The 24,739-nt window shown below is 35.9% G+C and overlaps 2 protein-coding genes across 2 annotated transcripts in view; one reads left to right on the top strand and one right to left on the bottom strand.

The window, feature by feature from the left end:
• Positions 1–1,946: 1,946 nt before the first annotated feature.
• LOC113062873 (60S ribosomal protein L7-like 1) lies at positions 1,947–9,000 on the bottom strand. Its single transcript, XM_026232913.1, has 6 exons — positions 8,923–9,000; positions 7,126–7,234; positions 6,875–7,038; positions 5,271–5,408; positions 4,897–5,006; positions 1,947–2,225 (listed from the first exon to the last, which is right to left on the bottom strand). The coding sequence occupies exons 1-6, from the start codon at positions 8,934–8,936 to the stop codon at positions 2,017–2,019; spliced, it is 744 nt and encodes a 247-aa protein (XP_026088698.1). The 5' UTR covers positions 8,937–9,000; the 3' UTR covers positions 1,947–2,016.
• Positions 9,001–14,666: 5,666 nt separating this feature from the next.
• Positions 14,667–24,739, top strand: part of LOC113062870 (nuclear receptor coactivator 1-like) — a 49,790-nt gene continuing 39,717 nt past the window's right edge. Inside the window, exons 1-3 of the mRNA XM_026232908.1 lie at positions 14,667–15,179; positions 21,487–21,659; positions 23,217–23,386. The gene's annotated coding sequence lies outside the window, so the exon portion shown is untranslated. The remainder of the gene's footprint in view (positions 15,180–21,486; positions 21,660–23,216; positions 23,387–24,739) is intronic.

Here is a 24,739-nt window from a genome sequence, read left to right as displayed (position 1 = left end):
CTGAGCATGCTAATCAATGCCAATTAATGTCTTTGGGATCATTAGATAATCCCAGACAGGTGACTTTGATCAGGTTGGAGTTAAACACTGCAGTGCATTGGACCTCCAGGGTAAGATTCGAGGAAGGGGGTTCTATGGCATCACAGTGAAGAACCTTTAAAGCATCTCTATTTTTGAGTGTCTGTGGGGGTGTGTACACACACACACACACACATATACAGGCGCTGGTCATATAATTAGAATATCATCAAAAAGTTGATTTAATTCCATTAAAAGGAATACAACAGAATGAGTGGGCACTTTGTAAACCAAATTTCTCATCCTTTCTAAATTATAATGTGATGTAACAAAGGAAACACAGTGTATATAAAACTCTTTTCTCTGTAAATGTTATCAGTATGTGATGTTATGTAAAAATGTATATTTTCTGTATAACTCACTCAAAAAAAAAAAAAAAAAACATAGTTGACTCCATGAATATCTGGGCCCATATTCATAAAGAATCTTAATGTAAAAAGTAGCTCCTAGTGACAAAATTCTAAGAAAATTCTTAGAAATGTGGGCGTTTCCTCAAACTTTTTAGGAGCACAGATGAGGACTTTTAAGAGGCTTAAGAGTTTCTTTAGCAGAGGAGAAAATGGCAGAAAGATGAAGAGGCAGAAGAAATCTGTTGCAGACAATGGATGACAGTGAGTTAATAAGACGGTATAGATTATATAATAATTTATCATTTAATATATAAATTAAGTAATCACTACATTACGATATTTGGCAACTGGGAATATGCAACAATGCAATAGTGATGCTTTGGGTCTGTCACAACCTTCTGTAAGCAGTGATCACACAATTACAGCACTTTCAGAGCATCTTATTGTGTCGAAGTTCATTTCGTTTCCACTGGACATTTCCACCTTGCAGGCTCAAAAAACTGCATTTATGAATATAGCAGACTAGGTGCGCAAAAGCAGGGGGAATGAACCGTTAATAGTTTGTGCTATATGCTCCCATGTCTGCTTCTTGTCCCTTGCTGTGACACCCGACCCGAATTTTCCTTTAAGAATGGCCTTGTGTTCATCCACTAACTGGGCTAACAGTAAACACTGTTTCTCTTTCCAGTTTGGGTTTCTCGCCCTTCTTGGTTTTGATTCCATGTTTGATACATTAAAACCAACATTCAAACTGCCACTTGAATAGGACAGCAATCACTGTAATTGGTAAGAGTGGAACAATTTTTATCATTCTAAGCCAATAAAATACCTTATAGGAAAGTAAAAGCATGGTAAATAAAAAAGGATTTATATACACACATATAATGTGTGTGTGTGAGAGAGAGAGAACGGTCAAATAGGAAAAATTAGGCATGTAAATTAAGTGAGAATTAGAATAGACCCTATACTTAAAATCACTTTTTTTTCATTCTTGGACAACCAGCCAATCACAGTCTTCAAAAGATTGTGTCAACCCCGCCTCCTCACTAAGATGAAAGTTTTTGTCTTTTCCTTACTCAGAGTTGCTCTCAGATCGGTCCCGAATCACTCTTAAGCCAAGACTCCTACGTAAAAGTTTTTAAGCTTAATTAAGAGTTTTCTGAGAGGATTCTTAGAATCTTTATGAATACAGGCCCAGATTAATTAAAAAGTTTTCTTACCAATATCCTGTTATACATTTGTACTTACACAAATCATTCAGTGGGTTGTTACATATGTGTAGTTACACAGACACTAGAGCTGTAGCTACTATGTACTAATGTGTACTTACACTGTGGTTACATACTACGTACACCTCTAGTTACTACGCAAGTACACAGGTATTAGGGACACAATATAAAGTGGGAAAAAAGTAACTGGTGTTACTTATTTGAAAAAATAACTGATATCAACTAGTTACTTGAAAAATGTTATCTGATTAGGTTACTCGAGTTACTTGCAAAGCATTACCCACAACACTGCTTCTGAATATACATTTATTCTCAAAAAAAAGAAATTGACAACGGTGACAAAATAACGGTCCATTGGTTCAGTTGAGTTTCCTGATGACTGTGTTTATGTCCTCAGCTCTGGGTCCAGGTTCACCAATATCTTTCAGAAGTCCAACTTTGTCTCTAGCAGCATGTCGTGGTACTGATAAACGGAACGGATACAGGAAGTTGTTGACAAACCTGAAGTTCTTTCCAGCAGAATAAATCTCATGGATAAGGTCCTCCAAACAGATGACCCCATGTTGTCCTTGAGACACAAACAGAAGAAACCCATTCAAACTATATGTTTAATTTAAAACTGTAGTATAAATATATGAAACCTAATAGATAATTGTCATTACAAATTTACTAGGATTTTGTTTTGCTACGGTCTGTTCAAATCATTTACAGGTGTTGGTCATATAATTAGAATATCATCAAAAAGTAGATTTCAGTAATTCCATTCAAAGAGTTAAACTTGTATATTATATTCATTACACACAGACTGATATATTTCAAATGTTTATTTCTTTTAATTTTGATGATTATAACTGACAACTAAGGAAAATCCCAAATTCAGTAACTCAGAAATAAGAATATTACTTAAAGGGGGGTGAAATGCTCGTTTTCACTCAATATCCTGTTAATCTTGAGTACATATAGAGTAGTACTGCATCCTTCATAAATCCAAAAAGTCTTTAGTTTTATTATATTCATAAGAGAAAGATAGTCTGTACCGATTTTTCCCGGAAAAACACGACCGACTGGAGGCTTGACGTGTGGGAGGAGCTAAAGAATCACGAGCGCGAATAGGCTTTTGCGTTGAGAGCATGTGGAAGCTGTGACATTACCGTGAGGGAAACCCATCATCCAAAACAAACCATGGCTTACAGTCAGATTCAGCCGTTTATTTATGATCCAGAATCAGATCCAGAGGCTGAAACTGAACGAAAGCAGCAGCAGCAACGACTCGCTCCGAGCGGGGCTGGAACCCGGTCTCTGGCATGGGAGGGGACGCACTAACAAGGAGGCAGAGATATTTTAAGCAGTTTTACTCACCACCTGCGGTTCCAACACACAATCGTGACCCTTTTTCGTTGGGATTGCATCATCCTTAAGAAATAAATGATACGCAAATCCGTCGTCAAACTGGGCCTTGTGAACAAGCATCTTCGAAATGCAGGGATACAAACACTTGCACAACTCCGTTGATGCTCTGTAAAAATAAACTCCATCCACTGGTCCCTTAATGCTGTTTTTTTTTTTTTTTTGGTAATCTGTGCAGGGTTGTCTTGCCCTGGCAACCAAAAACACACTTCTTTTGTGACTTTCCGAAACTTGTGACAAACCGGAAGGAGTATTTTGGGAACAAAAATATTCCTTCAAACGTACAACTTAATTTTTGAAACTTTGTCCATATTTAGCATGGGAATCCAACTCTTTAACAGTGTAAAAAACTCAGTTTGCATGAAATAGCATTTCACCCCCCCTTTAAGACAAAAAAAAAGGATTTTTAGAAATCTTGGCCAACTGAAAAGTATGAACATGAAAAGTATGAGCATGTACAGCACTCAATACTTAGTTGGGGCTCCTTTTGCCTGAATTACTGCAGCAATGCAGCGTGACATGGAGTTGATCAGTCTGTGGCACTGATCAGGTGTTATGAGAGCCCAGTTTGCTCTGATAGTGGCCTTCAGCTCTTTTGCTCCTTCAGCTCTTTTGCTTGGGTCTGGCATATCGCATCTTCCTCTTCCCAATACCCCATAGATTTTTCTATGGGGTTAAGGTCAGGCGAGTTTGCTGGACAATTAAGAACAGGGATACCATGGTCCTTAAGCCAGGTAGTGGCAGCTTTGGCACTATGTGCAGGTGCCAAGTTCCTGGTATACGGCTGCGTTGACCTTGGACCTCAGAAAACACAGTGGACCAACACCAGCAGATGACATGGAACCCCAAACCATCACTGACTGTGGAAACTTTACACTGGACCTCAAGCAACGTGGATTGTGTGCCTCTCCTCGCTTCCTCCAAACTCTGGGACCCTGATTTCCAAAGGAAATCCAAAATTTACTTTCATCAGAGAACATAACCTTGGACCACTCAGCAGCAGTCCAGTCCTTTTTGAAGCGAGACGCTTCTGACGCTGTCTGTTGTTCAAGAGTGGCTCACAAGGAATGCGACAGCTGAAACACATGTCTTGCATACATCTGTGCGTAGAGGTTCTTGAAGCACTGACTCCAGTTGCAGTTCACGCTTTGTGAATCTCCCTCACATTTTTGAACGGATTTTGTTTCACAATCCTCTCCAGGGTACGGTTATCCCTACTGCTTGTACACTTTTTTTTCTACCACATCTTTTCCTTCCCTTCGCCTCTCTATTAATGTGCTTGGACACTGAGCTCTCTGAACAGCCAGCCTCTTTTGCAATGACCTTTTGTGTCTTGTCCTCCTTGTGCAAGGTGTCAATGGCCATCTTTTGGACAACTGTCAAGTCAGCAGTCTACCCATGATTGTGTAGCCTACAGAACTAGACAGAGACCATTAAAGGAATTTGCAGGTGTTTTTAGTTAATTAGCTGATTAGAGTGTGGCACCAGGTGTCTTCTATTGAACCTTTTCACAATATTCTAATTTTCTGAGATACTGAATTTGGGATTTTCCTTAGTTGTCAGTTATAATCATCAAAATTGAAAGAAATAAACATTTGAAATATCAGTCTGTGTGTAATAAATGTATCAACCAGCACCTGTACGTTAATAGACACTATTTCCCAATGCGATTAATTGCAATTATTGTCAGGTCCAATATAATTTACACTGCCCCCTTTTTGAAAAAGCTGATTACAAAGTTCATATTACATAGTAAAGTTCATTCTGAAAAGTTTTGTTCGGTACACCAAAATCCCCAATCTCCCACTGAATTAAACGTGTCAAACACTTACCGAGATGCTGTTCAATGAGTGTATTGTCAGTCAGAGGAATCTTTCTCTTATCAACTCTTGCCAGACCTCTTTTCAATACGAGCTCACGGACTGATTTCAAGTTGGGATAACTGATAAGAGATCACATCAATAAATGAAATAAGGTAAATTCACAACAAAAAAAAGAAAGAAAAAAAGAAGCCAGTCCTTTAAATCCAAATAAACCTAAAACGCAGGAATATGCTACTCAACTGTTGCACAGTTTTTTTTTGTCCCCATCTACAGTCTGGACTCAACAACAGTAGATGAAGGTCAAAGCCAATCTGCAGATCTGGTGTTTTTAAAATCTGTTCAGATATTCTTTTAAATAAAATGGACATTTTATGAGTACTCACCCCCAAGCAACATAGGGTTCCACAGTCTTAAGCATTTTTATAGAAGCCTTGCTGACTTTCAGAAAAGTGCCACTGAAGATCTTCCTTAGTCTAAGCATCTGAATGGCCCTGATCACTTTGTGGCTTACACCTTTGATCCTACAAAGCAAAAAAAAAAGAGAGAAAATAAAGTTCTAGCCGATTTGGAACAATCAATAAAGCAATAGTCTTGAAGGAATCTTAAAGGAATAGTTTGACCAAAAATGAAAATCATTCCACTCTTTCATCTCACTGCCAAACATTTCATAAAAGATAGTCTTTTGAAAATAGTTTTTGTTCACAGAATAAATATCAGTTGAGTCTAATATACTTTTTCCATCAGGTTTAGAATGACATGAAGGTGATTAAATGAAAGAATTTTCACTTTTTGGTCATCTATCCCTTTAACCTCATTGTGATCGGGAAAAAGCAGAAGAAATATGCAGTAATAGTTACAGAGTTAATGTTTTTATGAGAGAAAACTTTAATTCTTTTGTGCAGATTTACACAGATGGATCTAAGGATCCAATTGAGCAAAAAGTGGGCATAGGAGTGTATATTCCAAATTTTAAGACAGAAATAATCTTGAGGCCAAGTAACAAACTGTCTGTGTACTCTACTGAGCTAACTGCAATTATAGTAGGACAATTGCTCAGATTCTTCATCAGCTCATAAAAGTATAAAGTCTACCTAAAGTGATAGTGATCTGTTAGTGGAAATTTATACTTTATTGTACAGATTGAAAATGGAAGGTATAACTGTATATTTTTGTTATATTGTTATAATAGGGAATGAAATAGCTGATAAATTAGCAAGAGAGACATTAAAGAAAAACATGGTGGAAGTTGAAGTCCCTTTGGGTAGAAGTGAAATAAAATTTGAGATTAATAGGAAATTAATACAAGAATGGCAACAAAGAAGGGAAAATAGCAGAACAGGTAGGTGGTTTTATAGTATTGAGAAATCAGTAGGGAAAAAAGTACAGTTTTGGAAGATATAGAAAAGAAGTAATGATATCTAGATTAAGAATGGGACATACAGGATTAAATTCAACATTAGCATTAATGGGGAAGCATGAAAGTGGGATGTGTAACGAATGTAATATTTTACAAACAGTTGAGCATGTGCTTTTTAATTGTGGTAAATATGATGGTCAGCGTGACAGTCTTTTTAATAGGATTAAAAATAGGCCAGTGAGCGTTGTGGATCTTCTGGGGAAGGGTTTAAGTGACAATCAGATATATAGGGCTGTTTTAACCTTTTTTGGAGGTTACAGGTCTATGCTACAGGATATAGAAATATAGGGTCTGAGGGTGAGATAATGTAATGCTCCTATGGAGTGAACGGCCAAACAACTAAAAGAAGAAGAACCTCATTGTGAACAAGTATAGGTCTCTGCAGGAAAGTAATGGGAGTTACCAGATTGGTTGATATAATAATGAGGTTAGGTTGGGTAAGGGGGATCATTTAGATTGCATGATTTAGAAACACCCAGCAGTTTGGAAACACCCACATGGTGATAAACGCCCACTTTTGCTCTGCAGAGACCTAAGTCTCATTGTGAATGTTGCATAAGTGGACATTACTCTCTGATGCGGACTGCGAACACAAGACTGTTCTTTTTTGGTGGCATGGGCGGTGGAGGTCTGTGTTTGAGTCTGGTGAGTCGGGTCTCATCTCGACTCTTCCTCTTGCTGTTTTTTAAATACTCCTCCAATCGCTTAAACTTTAAGGGAACTCCTTTTTGAACCTGGTCAAGTTGAGAAAAAAAACAGTTTTGTTCAGAAACAATTGTTGGACCATATATAAAAGCAGGTTATTAAGAAAGAATTCTCACTTTTCTCTTCTGCTGTAATGCAAGTTTGGCTTGAGTAGCTTTGATAGCAAGATATGCCTTCCGTTTCTTGAGGAGGTTTTCAGGAACAAGCTTGATAACTTTTTCATCTCTGAACAAAACAAACCAAATATGCACATTAAAAGTTAAGGCTGGTTCACACGGCAGGATAATTGGGCCGATTTTAGCCCCGATTCAGCCCTTCCGACAATCTTAGGATGCTCCGATTATCGTAAAATAATCTGATCAAATATTCCTGCCGTGTGTGGTGTGTTAAGACTAATCTCCTCTGCTCGGAAGAATGTCGGGACCGCTCCGATCTCAAATCGGGGATATCCAACATGTTGGATTTATTTTGCCCGATTTCTTCTCGTGTGTGGTGTCCCCCGAGGACAAACAATCACGCAGCCTATGGACTGTGGCGTGTAGCCAATCAGAAAGCGAGGTGACGAGGCAGTGATAGTACCGGGAAACAAAATCAAAACAGCCGGCGTATATAATATAACAAATACAAATAAAGTCGATGGGCATAACTACATCCACAACTGCAGTCCACCAGAGTACATGGAAACTAATATATGAACGTTTATTTCAACGGTTATTAATCTGTGTAGTACGTAACAACATTTCTATGAGATAAAACAACAACTTATCTCCATATCATGATATAGCAAGTATAGTCCATGCTCGCGTCGTCTCCACCTCTTTGACCATCACCTTTTCTTATTTTTCTTATGTTTTTTTCCCCGTTAAAAACAAAGCACAAACTATGGCCACTGCATCCTCTTTGTCCGCCATGATTGTTTACTCTAAAGTCACGTTTGATCTCGAGGGATTTTGCGAGATTTCCCGTCTGACCTGGGAATGCTCGGGAGTCAAATCGGTTCGTGTGTGATGTGTTGATATTGCCGTGTGGCTGCACACCACACACGGAGCGACCAAAACTGTTAGACCCGTGATTTTTTAATCGCCGTGTGTGGGGTCTCTCAGGTTTGGAAAATCTGCCGACAATTTTAAAATCGTCCCGTGTGAACCAGGCCTTAATAAATGTATAGATATTTTGTATCAACACTACTTAAGTTTGTAAAATAATGGTTTAACTTTACTTCTACGTAACCCTAAAGGCGGGCGTACACGGTGCGAATTCGGATGGTCGGAAGATCGTATCGCTGCCGTCTTCGTCTTCTGTGGTTTTCCTAGTTCGTGATTGGTCAACTTCAGATAAATCAACAAATCGGCTCGTTCAACCGCACAAATGGCACGAATTCAAACCGATAGCTCACGAACTTTTTAGACATGTTTAAAAATGATCGGGAGGTCGGGAAGTGCTCGTAAGCCACTCTGCTCGGCTCGTAATTCATCGCAAATGATACGAGCCGCGACCATACGAGCATACGCGATTTCCACACGATTTAAAAAAAATCGCATGCGAACTCGTACGACAGCAAAAATCGCACCGTGTACGCCCGCCTTAAGTACGTCTGCTTTAATAATTCATGTCCGTGTTTGTTGGTCAGGAGTACAAACAGAGACCCAATATCAGAAAAAAAAAAATATATATATAGTATAATATACAATCTGTGATTAACATCTGAAAGATTATTTCTTATTTTTTATTTTTTCACACCATGTGAAAACACGCTCACATAATACTCCGGTTTATATACGGTTATTCGGGAAAATAATTATTCAAACAAATTAAAAACATTATATGTATACTAAAAAATGACAAATAAGAAATAGTCTTTCAGATATTAAACACAGATTGTTTTAGATTTTTCTGTGAATCCAAACACTCACCCTGATTCTGCCATCGCTTCTGCTGTGACTATTTCCGGTCGCACGGAGATGAGGTTTTAAGTTCCCCTCTGTTTTCTGTAACACTGCCCCCTTGTCGTTTGGAGTGCTCACAGCAGACTCAGACTCGAGCTAAAGTTGTACAGCTAACAACCAATACAGAATGAAATTGCGCAAACGTGCTGCATTATATAATAAACAGACGTCTAACTATCTATCTATCTATCTATCTATCTATCTATCTATCTATCTATCTATCTATCTATCTATCTATCTATCTATCTATCTATCTATTTATCTGTTTGTCTTTATATATATATATATATATATATATATATATATATATATATATATATACATATAACACATATATACGTATATGTATATATATATATATATATATATATATATATATATATATATACACACATATCTACACCTTAGGTCTCCAAACATTTATTTTAAGATAAATTTGATTTAATTAATGATAAGTGCAGTACCAATCAATTAGATCTCTCTTTGTTAATATTTTTTCTCTTCCACCAAAATTTGTTTGGGTCAATATGTTTCAATCATTTGTGTAGCAACAAATTAGGAAAGCTTCAAACCTGTCCTGGAGGCACCCCTTCCTTGCACATTTTGTACATCTCCACGTAAAAAAAAGACAAATTCTTTTACAAAAAGTAGCTACATGAACACAATCCCAAAAAAGGTGAGGTACAGACTTTTTTACAGTGTAGAGTAGAAACACAATGTCTTATTCAGTACTTTAACAGACTACATAACTTTATATTTAAATAGTATTGTATTTTAAAAACATGTAGGCATTCAAATAAAAAGACATCCCAATGGCAAATCTTTTTTTTTATATATTTTTATTCATTTTTACCAGCTCACAGATTCAGGGCAAAAGCTTGAAGCAGTAAAAGCATGTGGTTCGAACTCTTATCACATTGACAGGCTGGACTTGATCATGACATTTTAACATTTGTAAAATGAAACATATTTAAGTTAATTATACATATGTTTAAAGGGGGGGAGGGGGGTTGAAGTTGAAGGTTGAAGTCATACATGAATATTAAATCAGTTCAAATATAACTTTTAAAAGTTAAATATAAAATATAAATGTATCTTTTTCAAACACTTTAACCATAGATTTCTGCCCATTATGTTACAGAATTGGCCATTTATGTTTGAATCACCTTTAGCAAAAATGCTGCACAGAATGGGATACATTTTTTACTTTTTTTTTAATTATTATTTGACCTCATAAAATACAGTTCCTCCTGCCTGTGGACAGAGGCTCGCTTTACTTAGCAGTTTGCGTTACAGCTCAACTCCAGCTGATGATGCGTTTCATTCATACATCATCACAGAAAAATGAAAACCAAGCTAGGCATCACAAACAAATCTCATGAAATGGACTGTAACTCTGGCACTCAGTTTTGCTGTTGTATTGAAAGGAATGAGGTTCAGATTAGGTTTGGATGATAGAGATGTTTAGTCTTTAGTATTATTTTCTGGGATTCATGTGTTTTCATGGATTGAAAAAAAAAATAGTGCTTTTGTTGCTTCACCAATATATTCAGTGAGAACATTTAGTTACATGTGAACTTTTACCAATTTTCAGAAATTATGCCATTTCATGAAATTTGCTGACTCCAGAATTCCGTCTTTAGCCAGAACCAACCAAACAATGCTTTCTGTCTACCACTGCTGTCTTTGGCATTAAGTTCTTCTCGTAGTCATCTAAGCTCTTCTCACAATTCTGGCCATAGAATGGCTTATTACACTCGCACACGGCCAGGAACATTTTCTTTCTCACCACAGTCCAACGTGGAGCAGGGATCTTCTTTCATCATTTCTTTATCACTTTTAATCAAAACTACAAACTTTCCTTTCAGAAGTGGACATTTCTTACACTTCCCTCTATAAATATACTGATCTGAAGCAGCACTGACGTCATAGTCTTCCTCTTGTTCTTTCTGTGCATCCTGGCTGTCGTCAGCGCCTCTTAAATAGGCGTGCACTGCTGTGTACGTCTGAGATACTGGCTTACCTTCCACAAGTTCATTACATTCAGAGAGTTTCTTTGCTACTTTGTAACACAGGACTTCCTCGTTAATGCTTCTGCCAATGGCTTGTTTGACTAAAGCTGCCACAGTAACGATGCCTTCTTCCACCGGAGTAAATCCTGTCAAGACGTTACTGTTCAGAAACGTAACTATTTCATGTTGAGATTTCTTGCTAATGAAGACAACAACCATCCAGTCGTACCTGTCGTATGCATTCACCAGGAATGACCAGACTTCTTTTGCTAGTTCTGAACGAGCTTTTTTTTTTGGTCAATGAGACTTTTAACATCCTTTCTTACGTATTTCATGCTGTTTTTAATGCACTGCATGTGGACTTGGAACATCACTGATGCTGCGCCATATGCAATTTTAGCCATCTCATCAGCCTTAGCATCAGTGTTCTTGAGTTTGTAGTAGAATTCATTCATTGTATTGGCTTTGCAGATGAGTTTATAAATCAACACAGTGTATTCTCTGATATTCTTTTCATGACAGTTAACATGTTCAGCCAGTGAGTCTCCCAGAGGATATCTGAAGCTCACTCCTTCCTTACTCAGCAACAAGTTGTGTAATCTCGTTGTGGCAGGCTCATACTTTGTATATAGATTCATAAATTCATACTTAAGCCTCTTAATTTCTTCCCATTTCTTCCCATCCCTAAGACTCTGCAACAGAGTTGTGTACTTAGTCCACGCGTCTTCAATAAGTATCTCTGGCTTGTGGTAGGCACCACTTGCCCAGCTGCCTGTTCCACTTCTGCTCTACATTATATTGGTCAATCTTAGCGTTAAGTTTTTCAAATTCACCCATGAGAAGATCCATATCAGTGTATCCTTTTATTTCTGATGCTGTAAATTTGACAAGGTCACTTATCAGTGGCCCATAAACTGGTATAATATACAGAAAAGGGCAGACTACTGAAGTAATAGTGTCAATTCTGCTATGAGCAAACTTGTCCAGTGCAGTAAAGCCTTCTTTGATTTTCTTTAAGTCCTCTGGAGACCTTTTCTGCAGCTGGTTCTGTCTGGCAGACGCAGGGCTGATTGCATTGGAGATGAGGAGGGCAGACGACATTAACAGCAGGAATGTGAGGCCAGCAGGAGACGCCACCACTGACAACACACAGCATAACAAACACAAGCATGTCAAACATGTATGTATTACTACAAATCAACTCAAAGCAGTAGTAATACACTCAAAAAGAAAAAAAGTTTTATTTAATGTTACTCTAGCCTTGCGATAGGTTAAATTAACCCAGTGTTTGAGCTGCAGAGATTATTATAGCTAGAATATGCAACCCTTCATTGCATTGGTGGTGAGAGGATCTGTTCAAAACTTCAAGTGCAGGTCAGTTTCATCTGTAAATAGGCTTCTGTAATTTAGTTTTTGCTTGCTAAGTTAAGCATGACCTGAATTTCGGCATGGGTATTGTCCATTATTCTCCACATTCCTGTAGGTTTTGCATTTATGATGCAGGAAATTCTCACAAACATATTTGCACTACAGTTGCATGTAATTCCACAAACAGTTGTTTAATCTTTATATTCCTAAGAGAGGGACTAGATAAAAAAAACATATCTTCCATATTGCTTTCTCACAAGGATGTAACCAAGAGGTAGAAGAGAATAAAGAATCACCTGAGTTTTTCAAAAGTGCAATAGCTCCACTGGAAAAAAGCATTCTGCCAACCTCTACAGAAATTGTTTTATCCACATACAAAGAAAGAGCGGGGTAGGTCAATCTAAAATACCCTCCACCTTGGTGAGGAGAGCCCTTCCTCGTAAAGACAAATCTCTTTGGAGCCAGGAATTCATTATGTCAATATGTCATTATGCCAATATTTTGAGGCAGCCAATAGGTAGTGACAGAAATGTCCAAATGTACCTTTTTGAAGATGTTTTTCAGCTTGACAGGATGACATTTTCCAGGTTCCTTGCAGCCTTGTGATGATGGTGGAATCAAATGAAGTAGGAGACCAATTGATTCAATATCGCTGTCCCATTCTAGATAGCAGATATGACAAAATCAGCAAAACATTTATGAACACAGAATATAGATACAGCATGAATATAGATATTCTTATTCTGAAATATAGTCTCCCCTAACAGAACAATCTGTTTCTTCCTCCTTTACAGCTAATTCAGAAGTCAGTTGGGTCCTTGAAGGTCTTGGGAGAAGCCAGGAACTTGGCTTATTGAAAAAAAACAAAACAATTAATGACAACATCTCTCTCAGGAACCATTCTGCTAAGTTGATTGTGTAGTCACACAGTGGCTCTGTTCACAACCTGGCATTACCATGCATCTTGGGTGACACTTATGGCCATATACTTTTATTACAGGGTTGGCTAAAAATGAACATTTCATCAGTTTACTCAGCTTTTTGTTATATTTGAAACACAACTGAAGATATTTTAATAGAATATAAGATTTCTGTCCCTTGAATGACGTCCACACAACTACCACTTTAATACTTCATTAACTTCAAAAGAGAACTAATCCATAAAGAGAAGTAATTCATACGTATCATGTGGTTTAGTCCAAATTTTCTGTTTATGTTCCCTAAACAATGTTTAAATGTGAAAAAAGTAATGGTACAGTGATCGAGTCTCTTCAGAAAATTTGTACTAATCAAAGGCTTAATTAAAAAAAAGAACAAAACTTTCATTTCTAATGCCTCATCTCTCACCTCTTTGGGATGAAACCTGAGTCTCATCTATTATTGTACTCAGAACCAGTTTGAGTCTTTTGGCCAGTAACAAAGCTAATATCTTAAAATCAAAGTTTAATAAACAAATTGGACGCCAGCTATCAATCAAAAGAATGTCTTTCTTAGGCATTTAAAGTAAGTAATCCCTGTGATAAATTAGGCAGAAGTGTCTCAGACGCAATACTCTCCAAATAAGTTTCAAGCAAGAAAGGTGCTAACTCTAGAGCAAAAAATTCTACTAATGAGCTGATGACACAAATCATCAATGAATAACTCATAGCTTAACAACACACCATGAGAAAAAATGCTCATGTATGTAAATTATCAATTCTTATTAGTATTTTGTGTGTGTGTGTGTGACAGTTCTGCAGCTGTTACTGCAGAATTTAATTTTTTTAATTAATTTTCTTAAATTAGGACTACATTAAATCCAAATAATTTAGCATTTTCTTTATGTAAAATATGTTTATTTATTATTCATATATTTATGATGAACATAAATTATAAATTTTATATTAATTATAATTTATTAATTCATCTGTCTAATAATGTATAAAGTAAAATATAATAATTATGGCCATCAAGCTCTAACAGACTATCAAAATGTTAATAAAAGAGTGGGTTTAGAAGCACGTGTCCTCCACCTTAAATATATGGTTCACCCAAACAATGAAAATTCTGTCAATAAGTTACCCAGGTTGTTCTAAACCTGCAAATGCTTTCTTCTGATGAACACAAAATAAGATACTTTGAATAATGTGGGTAACTAAACGGCTGTTGGTCCCCAGTCCTGCAGAGGCCTCGTTATTGTACGTCCACGCACTACGCAACTCAGCGATTCTTCAATCACACACAAACCTGCGCAGCCAATCAGATTTCCAAGTCATGCGTCACCAAGCAACCGCCTCAAACTATGCCATAGAGATCAGTGCAGTGCAGTCGCGCACCTTCTGCGTGACGTGAGCAAGCCTCCTGTTTGTTTGTGTAGCTCGAGGATGAAAATGGCGGTGGGGACAGATCAACGCGAGAATCAAACACACAAATGACCATTTGACTCGGATGACAGCAGCACGGCGGCTCCATGAGGGAATAAAGAAGTAGCTTATCGTCAACAAAGTGCATTAACAACAACTAACACCCTGAGTTTAACAAGGGAAAACTGCGTCTTGGATTTAAAATAGCTCCTGAATTTAGCCCGCTAACCTCGTTAGCTTAGCTAGTCTCTAACTAGAATGTTTAACTGACACCACAGCACCGCATCAACAGAAATATTTTGTCAGAATAAGATGGACTGCGCATTTCTCGATTCATCTCTCAAATGCAAGCTCAGTCGTAGGCGCTGGGCTTGCAGAAATATTTGCATCTGATTGAATGCATAACTAATCGCCCCATCTGGCAATATTAGCCTGCAAACACCATACTCCGAGCCTTCTCAAAGTTCAGCGAGCATCTGTAAGAGGAGAACGGACCAAAAAGGTAACTGGAATGCGTTCATGTTTTGTATTTGTTGATGTTTGGTTAAGGGATCGTATAAAGGGGCTGGTCCAACTAGAGGTTAACTTTCTTTGATCTGAACAACCAGATGCATAAACATTGCCTAGTTTACCCAAAGTGGAGTTTACACAAACTGCTTTTCGAGCAATTGGACATTCTCTTTGTCTTACGGTGAAATAATAGATTTGCATACTGAGATCAAAATATTTGGGATTGGATTGCTCGTTTTAGTTGGTGCGTTTGGTTGAAGTGCAAGCTAATGTCATGTCAAGAGATTCAGCATGGTGATTGTTGACACCTCAAGTTTAAACAGTGTCAAATTGTGTCTGCAGGTTTGAAACTGAAGTGCTTTGATTTAGTTGAGAATGCAGTTATTTAGATCTTTCAGTTTTTTGAGTTTAATAAATGTAAAAAATTGTATTTGATATTCAGTTTATATATTTATTAATAATAACTGTTTTAGTAATATTAATAACAATTATTATATTATTATAATAACATTAGTATTATAATAATTTAATATAATAATTACTATTGTATTACTTTACCAACCAATTAACGATTATTGCTATTGGTATTATTATTTCTGATCAGGTGAATAAAATATTATTTCATCCTGCCATATGTCATTCTAGACTGATAAAAATAGGTGTAGGATTCACTTTGAATTATAAATTATCAGCAAAAACGTTGAATTAAACATGGAAGTTTGAAGCAAAAAGACTGAAATCCTAAAATGTATTTTTCTTTTTTTTTACAATTTAAAAAATAATAAATAATAATAATGAGAAGAATGGTTTGTTATTATTTTACCATCCAGTCTCACCAATTGTTATTATTATTGTTGTTGTTGTTGTTATTGTCTGATCAGTAGCATAAAATATTATTTTATTCTGTCAATATCATTCTGTTTGTGGCTTCTTTTTTTCTAAGTACAGTTAGCTATCTTTCTAAATTGGATACGTTTAATGAGAATAATTTAGATTTAATTGAGTAATTGAGAGTAAAGATTTTCTAACAACATTAAAATTTCATAAAGGTAATAATTATATCGTTAATAATGTTATGTTATGTTAAGTTGATCGTTCTTAGAAATTATGATTGTCATTATCATCGTTTTTATTATTATTATTGCTAACAATAAAATAATTATAAAAATAATAGTTGTTATTAATTTACCGTCCTTGACTTATCAGGTGCTTCAAATAGGATTTTATCCTGACATTTATTATTTTAATTGTTCTAGTGCTTTCTTTGCTTGCCACTGGAAAATGCTTTAATACTATTTTTTAAGTCTTCAAATATCCAAAGCTCATGGTCAGAATTCACAGCTTACTGTCATGACTCTACACCCCAGCACATATTCATAAGCACGTTCCTTACATGAACCTGGAGCATGATGAAAAGATGTGGATTTCCATGTTTTCAAACTGCATTGTGTTTACACTTTAGTTTGGCTAAATAAGAGAGAGTGCCTGGCTTATAAATGTAACTTTATTACAGTTTCCAGTGAAGGAGCTCATGAATATGTATGCGATGAATTGCAATTGATTGTAAACAGCCGTGTAAAATGTTTGGTTATTCATAACCAATTGGCTTTCAGTTTTTCTTGGTTTCATTGGTGAAGTCCAGATAATTATGTAATAAAAAGTTTATTTTTTTTCTAAATCTCAAAGCAAGTAATTGAAGTATTTTCATACAATGTAACTGTTGATAATGTAGTCGCTGTTATTTTTTTTTTTTTACAAAGGTCCCTAATGTTTTTGTTTACATGCGCTCACAACTCAATGAGTAAACGATCAGCAGTCAAATCCAGATTCCAGCATGACCAAAAGGCGACGATATCATATCACTCCTGCAGTTTCTTTCCCTGCGAGCGTCTCTCTCTGCCGCAGCACGGAGAGGGGCGCTCAGCTGTGCCTCCCTAGACGTCAGAGAGCTGACCTACATCTCTTTTGAAAAAAGCTTGTGCAGCAGCCTGTGAGAATGTGTGGGGGTAGGAAGAGCGCGCCAGAGCGAACTAGCAAATGATCGAGTGAGAGGGACAGGAAAGCAAGCCTGCTCAAGCCATCGAACAGACGCCCACCCTGTGCAACAAGAACGGCAAGAGCGGGACCCGGGGCTCAGCGCTCCACATCTTGTTATCAGACCATGCCCAGGCTTAACAACAACTCTGGCTTCTTTTATTTTTTTTAAGCACACGGGAACCGCACAAGATGGACAAACTCTGCTTCCCCTCTGTGTGGAAGTTTGGGCGAGGGGCAACAGTTTCTGCGAGTGCAGCATCTGCTAACTGCTTCCTTTGCCTCAGGAGTTGTATCAACAGATAGCAGAGGTGGGAGGGACAGTCTCGCCCCTAAAGTTCAGAAGTACAGGATGGTGTAACAAACTCAGTGTGAGTGAAACATCAGTTTTTCCACGGAGAACATGTGCCACACTCGCTGCTATTACAAACCTGGCAATTGTTTGACACCCTCTCCCCTCTCTCACTTTGAAAATTGTCAGCTGTTACTAAAAATAAAACATATATGCATATTTTAGCTTTTGTCTGTGAGAGGGATTGAATTAATTACATATTCTATATTAGTAATCTGTATTTCTAATATTTGGTTTGTGGTGTATGAATTGTTATAAAAAGCATTACATTTTAATATCCCTTATAATAAGTATAATAAGGCAATTCCCCTTTAATTTTGTAATTATAACTAATATAGGCCATTTCTCAATTTAGTGAGTTTTTGCTAAAATCAATAAAAAATAAAATTAATTGGATAGAAAAATATTTTCCTTTTAATTAAAATGTTTTACAGCATTTTACCTAAAAAAAAAACAAGGCTTAGTAGTGGCTTAAATTTACTTCTCAAGTAAATATCTTCATTTAAGAATGTTTAGATATTTGTAGTGGAAAACGAGACAAATTCAAAGTAAGAAAATAATTTTGAATATGAGTTGAATATGTAAACAAATGACTAGTAAATGTGTCTTCTAGTCTGGAAGCCATGTGATAAGTAGTGTGAAACAAAAGTTGTAAGCTATTGCAGATAATGCAGAGATTGCTTGAATATGTATTGAAATGGCAAAATCCATGGGGACTGACTGCTGTGGGAACTTGTCAACATCGAGCAGCTGTTTTGGGACTCTTGGTTGAAAATCACCACCTTCTAAATATTTTGCATTTCCCCCTTTCCGTCATTTTATTTGTAAAATACTAAGTTACCGTTGAAGCATAAATAGGTCTACTTTTCCAATAAATCTCTAACAGTAAGACTTCCTTGTAAACATTCTTGTATTAAATATGTAAATAAATGCATCTAGAGCATGTAAGATTTGATTCCAACCTACAAACTTTACATTAATTGTGATCAATATGTATATATCTTTGTTTCCAATTGGCATTGGTCATCTAGCTTTCATAAATGTATTTACAGTCTGTGACTATATTAAGCAAATTAATATGAAAGATTTTATCACTAGGTTTACTATTTGAAATTGTAAATTAAGAGGTTCTTGTTTTTGTAACGATGAGCAATAAGGAAATAGACTATTATTAGATTATTATTAGTAAGTAGTCCAGATTAACGTTTCTCTTCTTCCATCAACAGAGCATTACATATGGAAATATTTAGTGAAATCTGCTTCTATGGCCTAATTCACCCTGTTTCTCCAGAGGTTATTGTCATTATGCTTCTTGAAGTTGATTTAAATTTGAATGCTTCCTGAAAGTCATTTCAGTCTATACACAGATGTTACATGCATGGAAACTGTGTTCAGAGTTCCCATCTACAGATGTTCGTTAGCTCTATTATTGTTTGGAGATGGAAGTAATTACTACACAAACTGTGAACACATTTGAAGAGTCAATATATCAGTTTATTTGCAGTGAAAATCTGACCTTTCTTCAAACAAAGCTTTTTGCCTTGCTTTTGTGTATGACGACACACACCTTTTTCTATTCTTTGTCCTTTTTCAGTTGCTTTTCATATCATCCTGCTTCATTGACTTCCAAAAGGGCAGCCTTATAATGTATTTCTGTAAGATGCACTAAACATGGTGAGCAGCATCTTGCTTTTCTAGTCCTGAAATTTATTTTCTCTTATTTTGTCACAGTCAAATTTACTTGCATACTTATGCTATTAACCATTTACATTTCCCATATATGGAGTCTAATCTGTTTTCTGTTTGAATGAATTGTGAAAATGTTTGTTTTTAAAAAAAAGTTTATTTTCTTACATGCAAGTTGCAACAAAATCTCAGTTTATTCTGCTTTAGTTTGTCGTAATATGTGCCCTGATATGAGTAAGATATCATAACATATATGAGTAACAGAATAGGTAGACTAGAGTTTTCAGACGTTATGCATTATTTTGTCCTCATGCCATTTGAAATGCATTCTGTGTTGTATTGAAATGTATTCTATATTAGTTTTAAAATGCAGTTAATTTCTGTACTGGCACAGCTGAATTTTCAAGTCTTCTCTGTCACATGATCCTAAAAACATCTGCCACTTTTGATCAATTTAATGCATCCTTGCTGAATAAAAGTATGAATTTCTTTTAAGATAAAAAAATTATATTAACCCCCAAGTTTTGAACGGTTGTGTACAGGTTTGAAGAATCAACTCTATGATCAATAGCTAAAAAAGACAATATGTGAAATGGCTGTAAAGACGTTCTTTACATTGGGGAACTGAAGTGCCACATTATTTGTGGTTGCAAAATTTATGTATTTTGCTCAGTCATTATCATTGCTTGTATTTAATTCCCACTCATTTATATAAAACAATGTTGTTTAATAACGTTTCCAAATCAAAATGTGCATCTGCATTCAGTGCAAGTGCACTGATGACTTCATGATGTCTTAAATTACTAATCATCATATGATTGTGGCATAAAAAAAGAGACAAAGATAATGTTGACTTCACTAGTGCTTACTTGATGTTTACAAAGAAGAAACATTAAGAGACAACAGCTACTGGATTTTGTATTCTAAGATCAAGCTGACATTTTAAAGCTGAGATTTTCTTCTCTACAGTACACTAAATTTGATTAATGAATGGTATTTTTCATACATGACCAGATCCTATTGCATTGCATATAAAATTCATATTATGTTATGATCACTGATTGATTGATTGTGACATTCTTGTCAGATATTTTTATATAATGAGTCTTATGAATACCAAACTGTTTAACAGACTGCAACCAGTTTCCCGTATATAGCTGTGCTAGTTTTACAGATAGTTTTACAGTTGTCATATCATCCAGCAGTCTCTTCCTTCTCACATTTGTGCCCATTAAGGCTATGAAATAAGTGCATAATGAACATTGCCTTTCAAGATTTTCATTTTTTTGTGTATTCCATTGGATTCACATCTGTCTTCACCATTATGCTGCACTGTAATAGCCTATTTGCTAAATGTAGCCCATATATTTAGACTTAATAGTTCTGGGGCACAGAAGACAATATCAGGTAATATGTGGTAAACAGAAATCAGCATTTAAAGTGGATCAAACAAGTTCAAAGTTGTCCTAAGACAAGAACACAACTTTGTGTTCAATCAATCAATAGCACAACTTTATATATAGAACAAAAATACAAATAAAATGAAGCTTTTTGGAAAAATATTTTCAGCTGTGCTTCAGTTTCCTCATGAACTCTCCCATGATATTGCGGGAAACCTGTCAGTAAAACATGAATTGTTTTATTTTTTGTTTTATCTCAAGCAGGCTTTAACTTCAGGCAGATTCTTGTATTAAATACTCAATGCATTTTAATCTTATTTTTGGCTTATTTCCTTACTATCATGGTGTTTTAGTTGTGTTTTAAAGTAATGAACAAAGTGTTCAATATTAATAAATAGTCCTGCAGTTTTTGTTTTAAATTTACCAGTAGTCTTGTTGTTTAAATATGAAAAAATATGATCCCACTGGTGCGCAAATTGATAGCTTACACTTCAAATACCTTAAGGGCCCCATGAGAATCAATATTGTTTCTAGAGAATACTGGTCTGGAACAAGAACAAAGGCCCATCTGAAGTCAAAAGCTTTACGGTTTCCTGGTTGCTATAATCTAGAACGTATACAAGCACTCATTCAGTCAAACCCTCAGTGCTCTCTGCCCTAGGTCTCACATCTGTTGAGGTGAAGTAAAAGGTTCTTAACGCAGTAGGAAATCGTCACTTTCATCTTCTCCCTGTATACACAATGCCAGCAATTTTCCATTTTGATGTTTGTGTGATTGATTTTGCTTCCTCATCCCAAGATCATGTTCTCTTGTTATTCATCCACAGGTTGCATTGAGCGCCATATTTCCTCCTGCCTCCCCTAGTGGGATGGTTCTGCATGACAGGGAGGGTATGGTTCTGTAACCCCCTCTCTGTTCTCCAGTTCCCATCTCGTAAACCCATTGGACCACAGCCATAGTGTTCCCTTCAATGAACATCCCTCCGGAGCTCTAGATCAAGTAAGTCAGCACATTGAGTTTTATAGACCCAGACTCTTAGTTAATCCAGCGACCTCCTGTAGTAAAAAGATCTATATTATCTGTACACTTCAATAACTTTCATTTCAAAAAATTGGATCTAGATCCATTTCGTTTTCAATGTGATACTAAAGCTGAAAGACTCACATATTACTCCCTTTGCTGTAGACATACAATAACGGTGAAAGTCGTAAATGCTGTTTTTTTTTTCCCGTGGGCTGGACTGTTTGCCCACTTTTTAACCATCAAGGTCCTTCACAAAGTCACAATCTGTGCTGATGTGCAGCAGGTTATTGATGTGGATATGGTGCAATAATTGTATAAACACTTTGCCAAGCCTTGGTTAGGCTTTATTCATGTGGCTTATTACTAGATGTAGTGTAACAGTACTTACAGTTGCCATGGCAATGCAAAAAAATAATTTTGCACACACATGCAATTATGACTAGACTGTCTTGGCTTCTGTTGAATTTTCACATTCACTGATAACATGACTGTCATGTATACTTGATGTTACATAACTTCTGTTTGCTTCTGCAGTTTTGGTACAAAAAACAAAAACAAAACAAGTAGTTTAGTTTATTTAAAAAGATAAAAACTTTTATAGTGTTTTTATTTTTTGGATTAGTTTTATATATTTTCAGTTTTCTTTAGAATTTTAGTACATTATTTTTTATTAAAAAAATGCAAATCATTATAGTAGTTATTTTAGATACTAAAACTGATCTAATATTTATTTTTTATTTTGTTTTCAGCTTAATTTCAATAACTGAAATAATTATAATTATTATTTTTTGGCCAGTAAATATGATAGCAACAGGGATGTAACGATTCACTCAACTCATAATTCGATTTGAGTCATGATATTGATTTAACGATTTGATTCGATTCACCATTTTTTTTTTTAACAAAATGAGATTTAAGACAAATTATAAATTAAATGTGTCCTTTTATTATTGCTTAGACAAAATGCATGCAAGGCAACCACTGCGTTTTTTAATCATGATCCTAACAAAGATTCTGCATATATGCAACATGAGCAGTTTTTGATCTACATTAGATTTTAGAATTTCAAAATCTGAAGCAAAAACAGGATGGTTTGACTTCAGTTTTGTGAAACTATACATAAAAAATATCTGAATGAAACAGCAGACGAGCTGAAGGAGACGCAGATTCACTCTCTGCCAGCAGGTGGCACTTAAAGCATTTCCTTGGTTTCTGCTGTAAACAAAGCAGCGCTGCACTTATGAACTTTAAGATGCATTATACAGAATCAAGATAAAAATAAAAAATACCATCTTAACTTTACTAAAGACAGTAAGTTCCCCTCAGAAATATGTTCATATAAACTCCTCGCCCTAACTGATTCATGATTTGTTTAGCATCTCAACCGATTTGAATCGTCACATATTTGATTCCAACTGACTCGCGGTTTATCGTTCAATCCCTAATAATACCACAATAGGACTGATGATCATATTCTACTGCTCTGTAAATGTTGCCTACAAACAGTCTTACACAATTTTTCTTCTTGCACAGGTTACACTGGGTGTCCATTCTCCACTGCCTCCCCCCGGTGGGATGGTTCTGCATGACAGGGAGGGTGTGGCACCATAGCCCCCTCTCCTTGAGATCTCTCCCACCCTAACCCAGTGGACCACAGCCATAGTGTTCCCCTCAATGAGCATCCCTCTGGAGCCCTAGATCAAGTAAGTCAGCAGATCATGCAGAAGCTTAAAGCTGTATTAAAATAACCTGAAATGGCAACAGCTGAAACTGTGGATACAGCCATAACAAGCCTTTTATAGTAGGAAGTGTTTAAATAATCATCTAGTGTTTTGGAATAACTAACTACAAGTTGTGATGGTCGTAACTGGACTGCGTTCTTAGTGGCGTGACAGTAGCTTAGCTAATTTCAAAATAGTGTAGTGCTTCCAGTAACAAGCTATTTTCTCTGAGTAGTTGTGGCATGACTAAATGTTACATCACGTTTGTTTATATCTCATTATATTGCACATGTAGCCTCATGTGTGCAGAGGTAAAAATCACATATACTCGTAACATAATATAGGGTATTAATTTAATGATTCAGGTGATTTGTTCATACATTGTTTTATAGTGATTAAAAAAAAGTTAAATACTCCACAATTCAAAATGTATAATAAGAATAAATGTTTCTTGAGCATAAAATCAGCATATTGAAGTGATTTCTGAAGGATCATGTTACACTGAAGACTAGAGTAATGGCTGCTGAAAATCTCAAACCTCAAACTTTTGAATGGTTTTGTAAAATTATTAATGCGTTTTATATTTGTTTATTCAAATTAGGGTGAGTTTATATTTTTATTAGTGTGCATTTTAACAATTGAGATGAGAAAAAAAAATAGGTATAGTTATAATAATTAGTCACCCTCATGTTGTTCCAAACCCATAAGACTTGCATCTTTAAAACAGAAATTATGATATTTTTGATGAAATCCTAGCGCTTTCTGACCATAGCATCATAAAATTACAGTTGAACCACTGATGTCACATGGACTATTTTAACAATGCCCTTATCTTTCTGGGCCTTGAATGTGCCAGTTGCGTTGCTGTCTATGCAGGGTCAGATAGCTCTCGGATTTCATCAAAATATCTTAATTTGTGTTCTGAAGATAAACGAAAGTCTTACGGGTTTGGAACGACATCTGGGTGAGTAATTAATGACAGAATTTTAATCATTAAAATTTAATCAATTTGAATCAAGAAATAATTTTTGGGTTGACTATCCCTGTAACATTAATATTGAAAATATATATTTTTTGTGCATATGTCAAGGTGCCCATTTTTTTTCAGTTAATAATAATATAATTTAATTTAATATGTTTTAAAAAAATTGTTTCTTATGTAGCTTTTTTACAAATATTCATTAGTTTGCATCTTGGCACACAAAAGTTTCACTTCTGCTTATATTATGCTTATTTGGATAAAAAAAAATGTAAAAGTGAAAGTAGCTTCCAAAACTGTATATTTCATAGTCTTTTAATGTTGAAGTCACAACTGTCAACAACTGTCATCACAGC

Source organism: Carassius auratus, chromosome 45 (genome assembly GCF_003368295.1).
Source record: "Carassius auratus strain Wakin chromosome 45, ASM336829v1, whole genome shotgun sequence".
Classification (NCBI taxonomy): domain Eukaryota; kingdom Metazoa; phylum Chordata; class Actinopteri; order Cypriniformes; family Cyprinidae; genus Carassius; species Carassius auratus.
The sequence above is the reverse complement of the archived record's forward strand: the minus strand, read 5'-3'. Positions and strand labels throughout refer to the sequence as shown.

What these genes read in the sequence shown, in the direction of transcription:
- LOC113062873 (XM_026232913.1), bottom strand. An exon ending in CATTACAGCAGAAGAGAAAA is followed by an intron (nt 7,039 to 7,125) that starts GTGAGAATTCTT and finishes CAACTTGACCAG; the next exon opens with GTTCAAAAAGGAGTTCCCTT. An exon ending in ACTCATTGAACAGCATCTCG is followed by an intron (nt 2,226 to 4,896) that starts GTAAGTGTTTGA and finishes TTGTGTCTCAAG; the next exon opens with GACAACATGGGGTCATCTGT.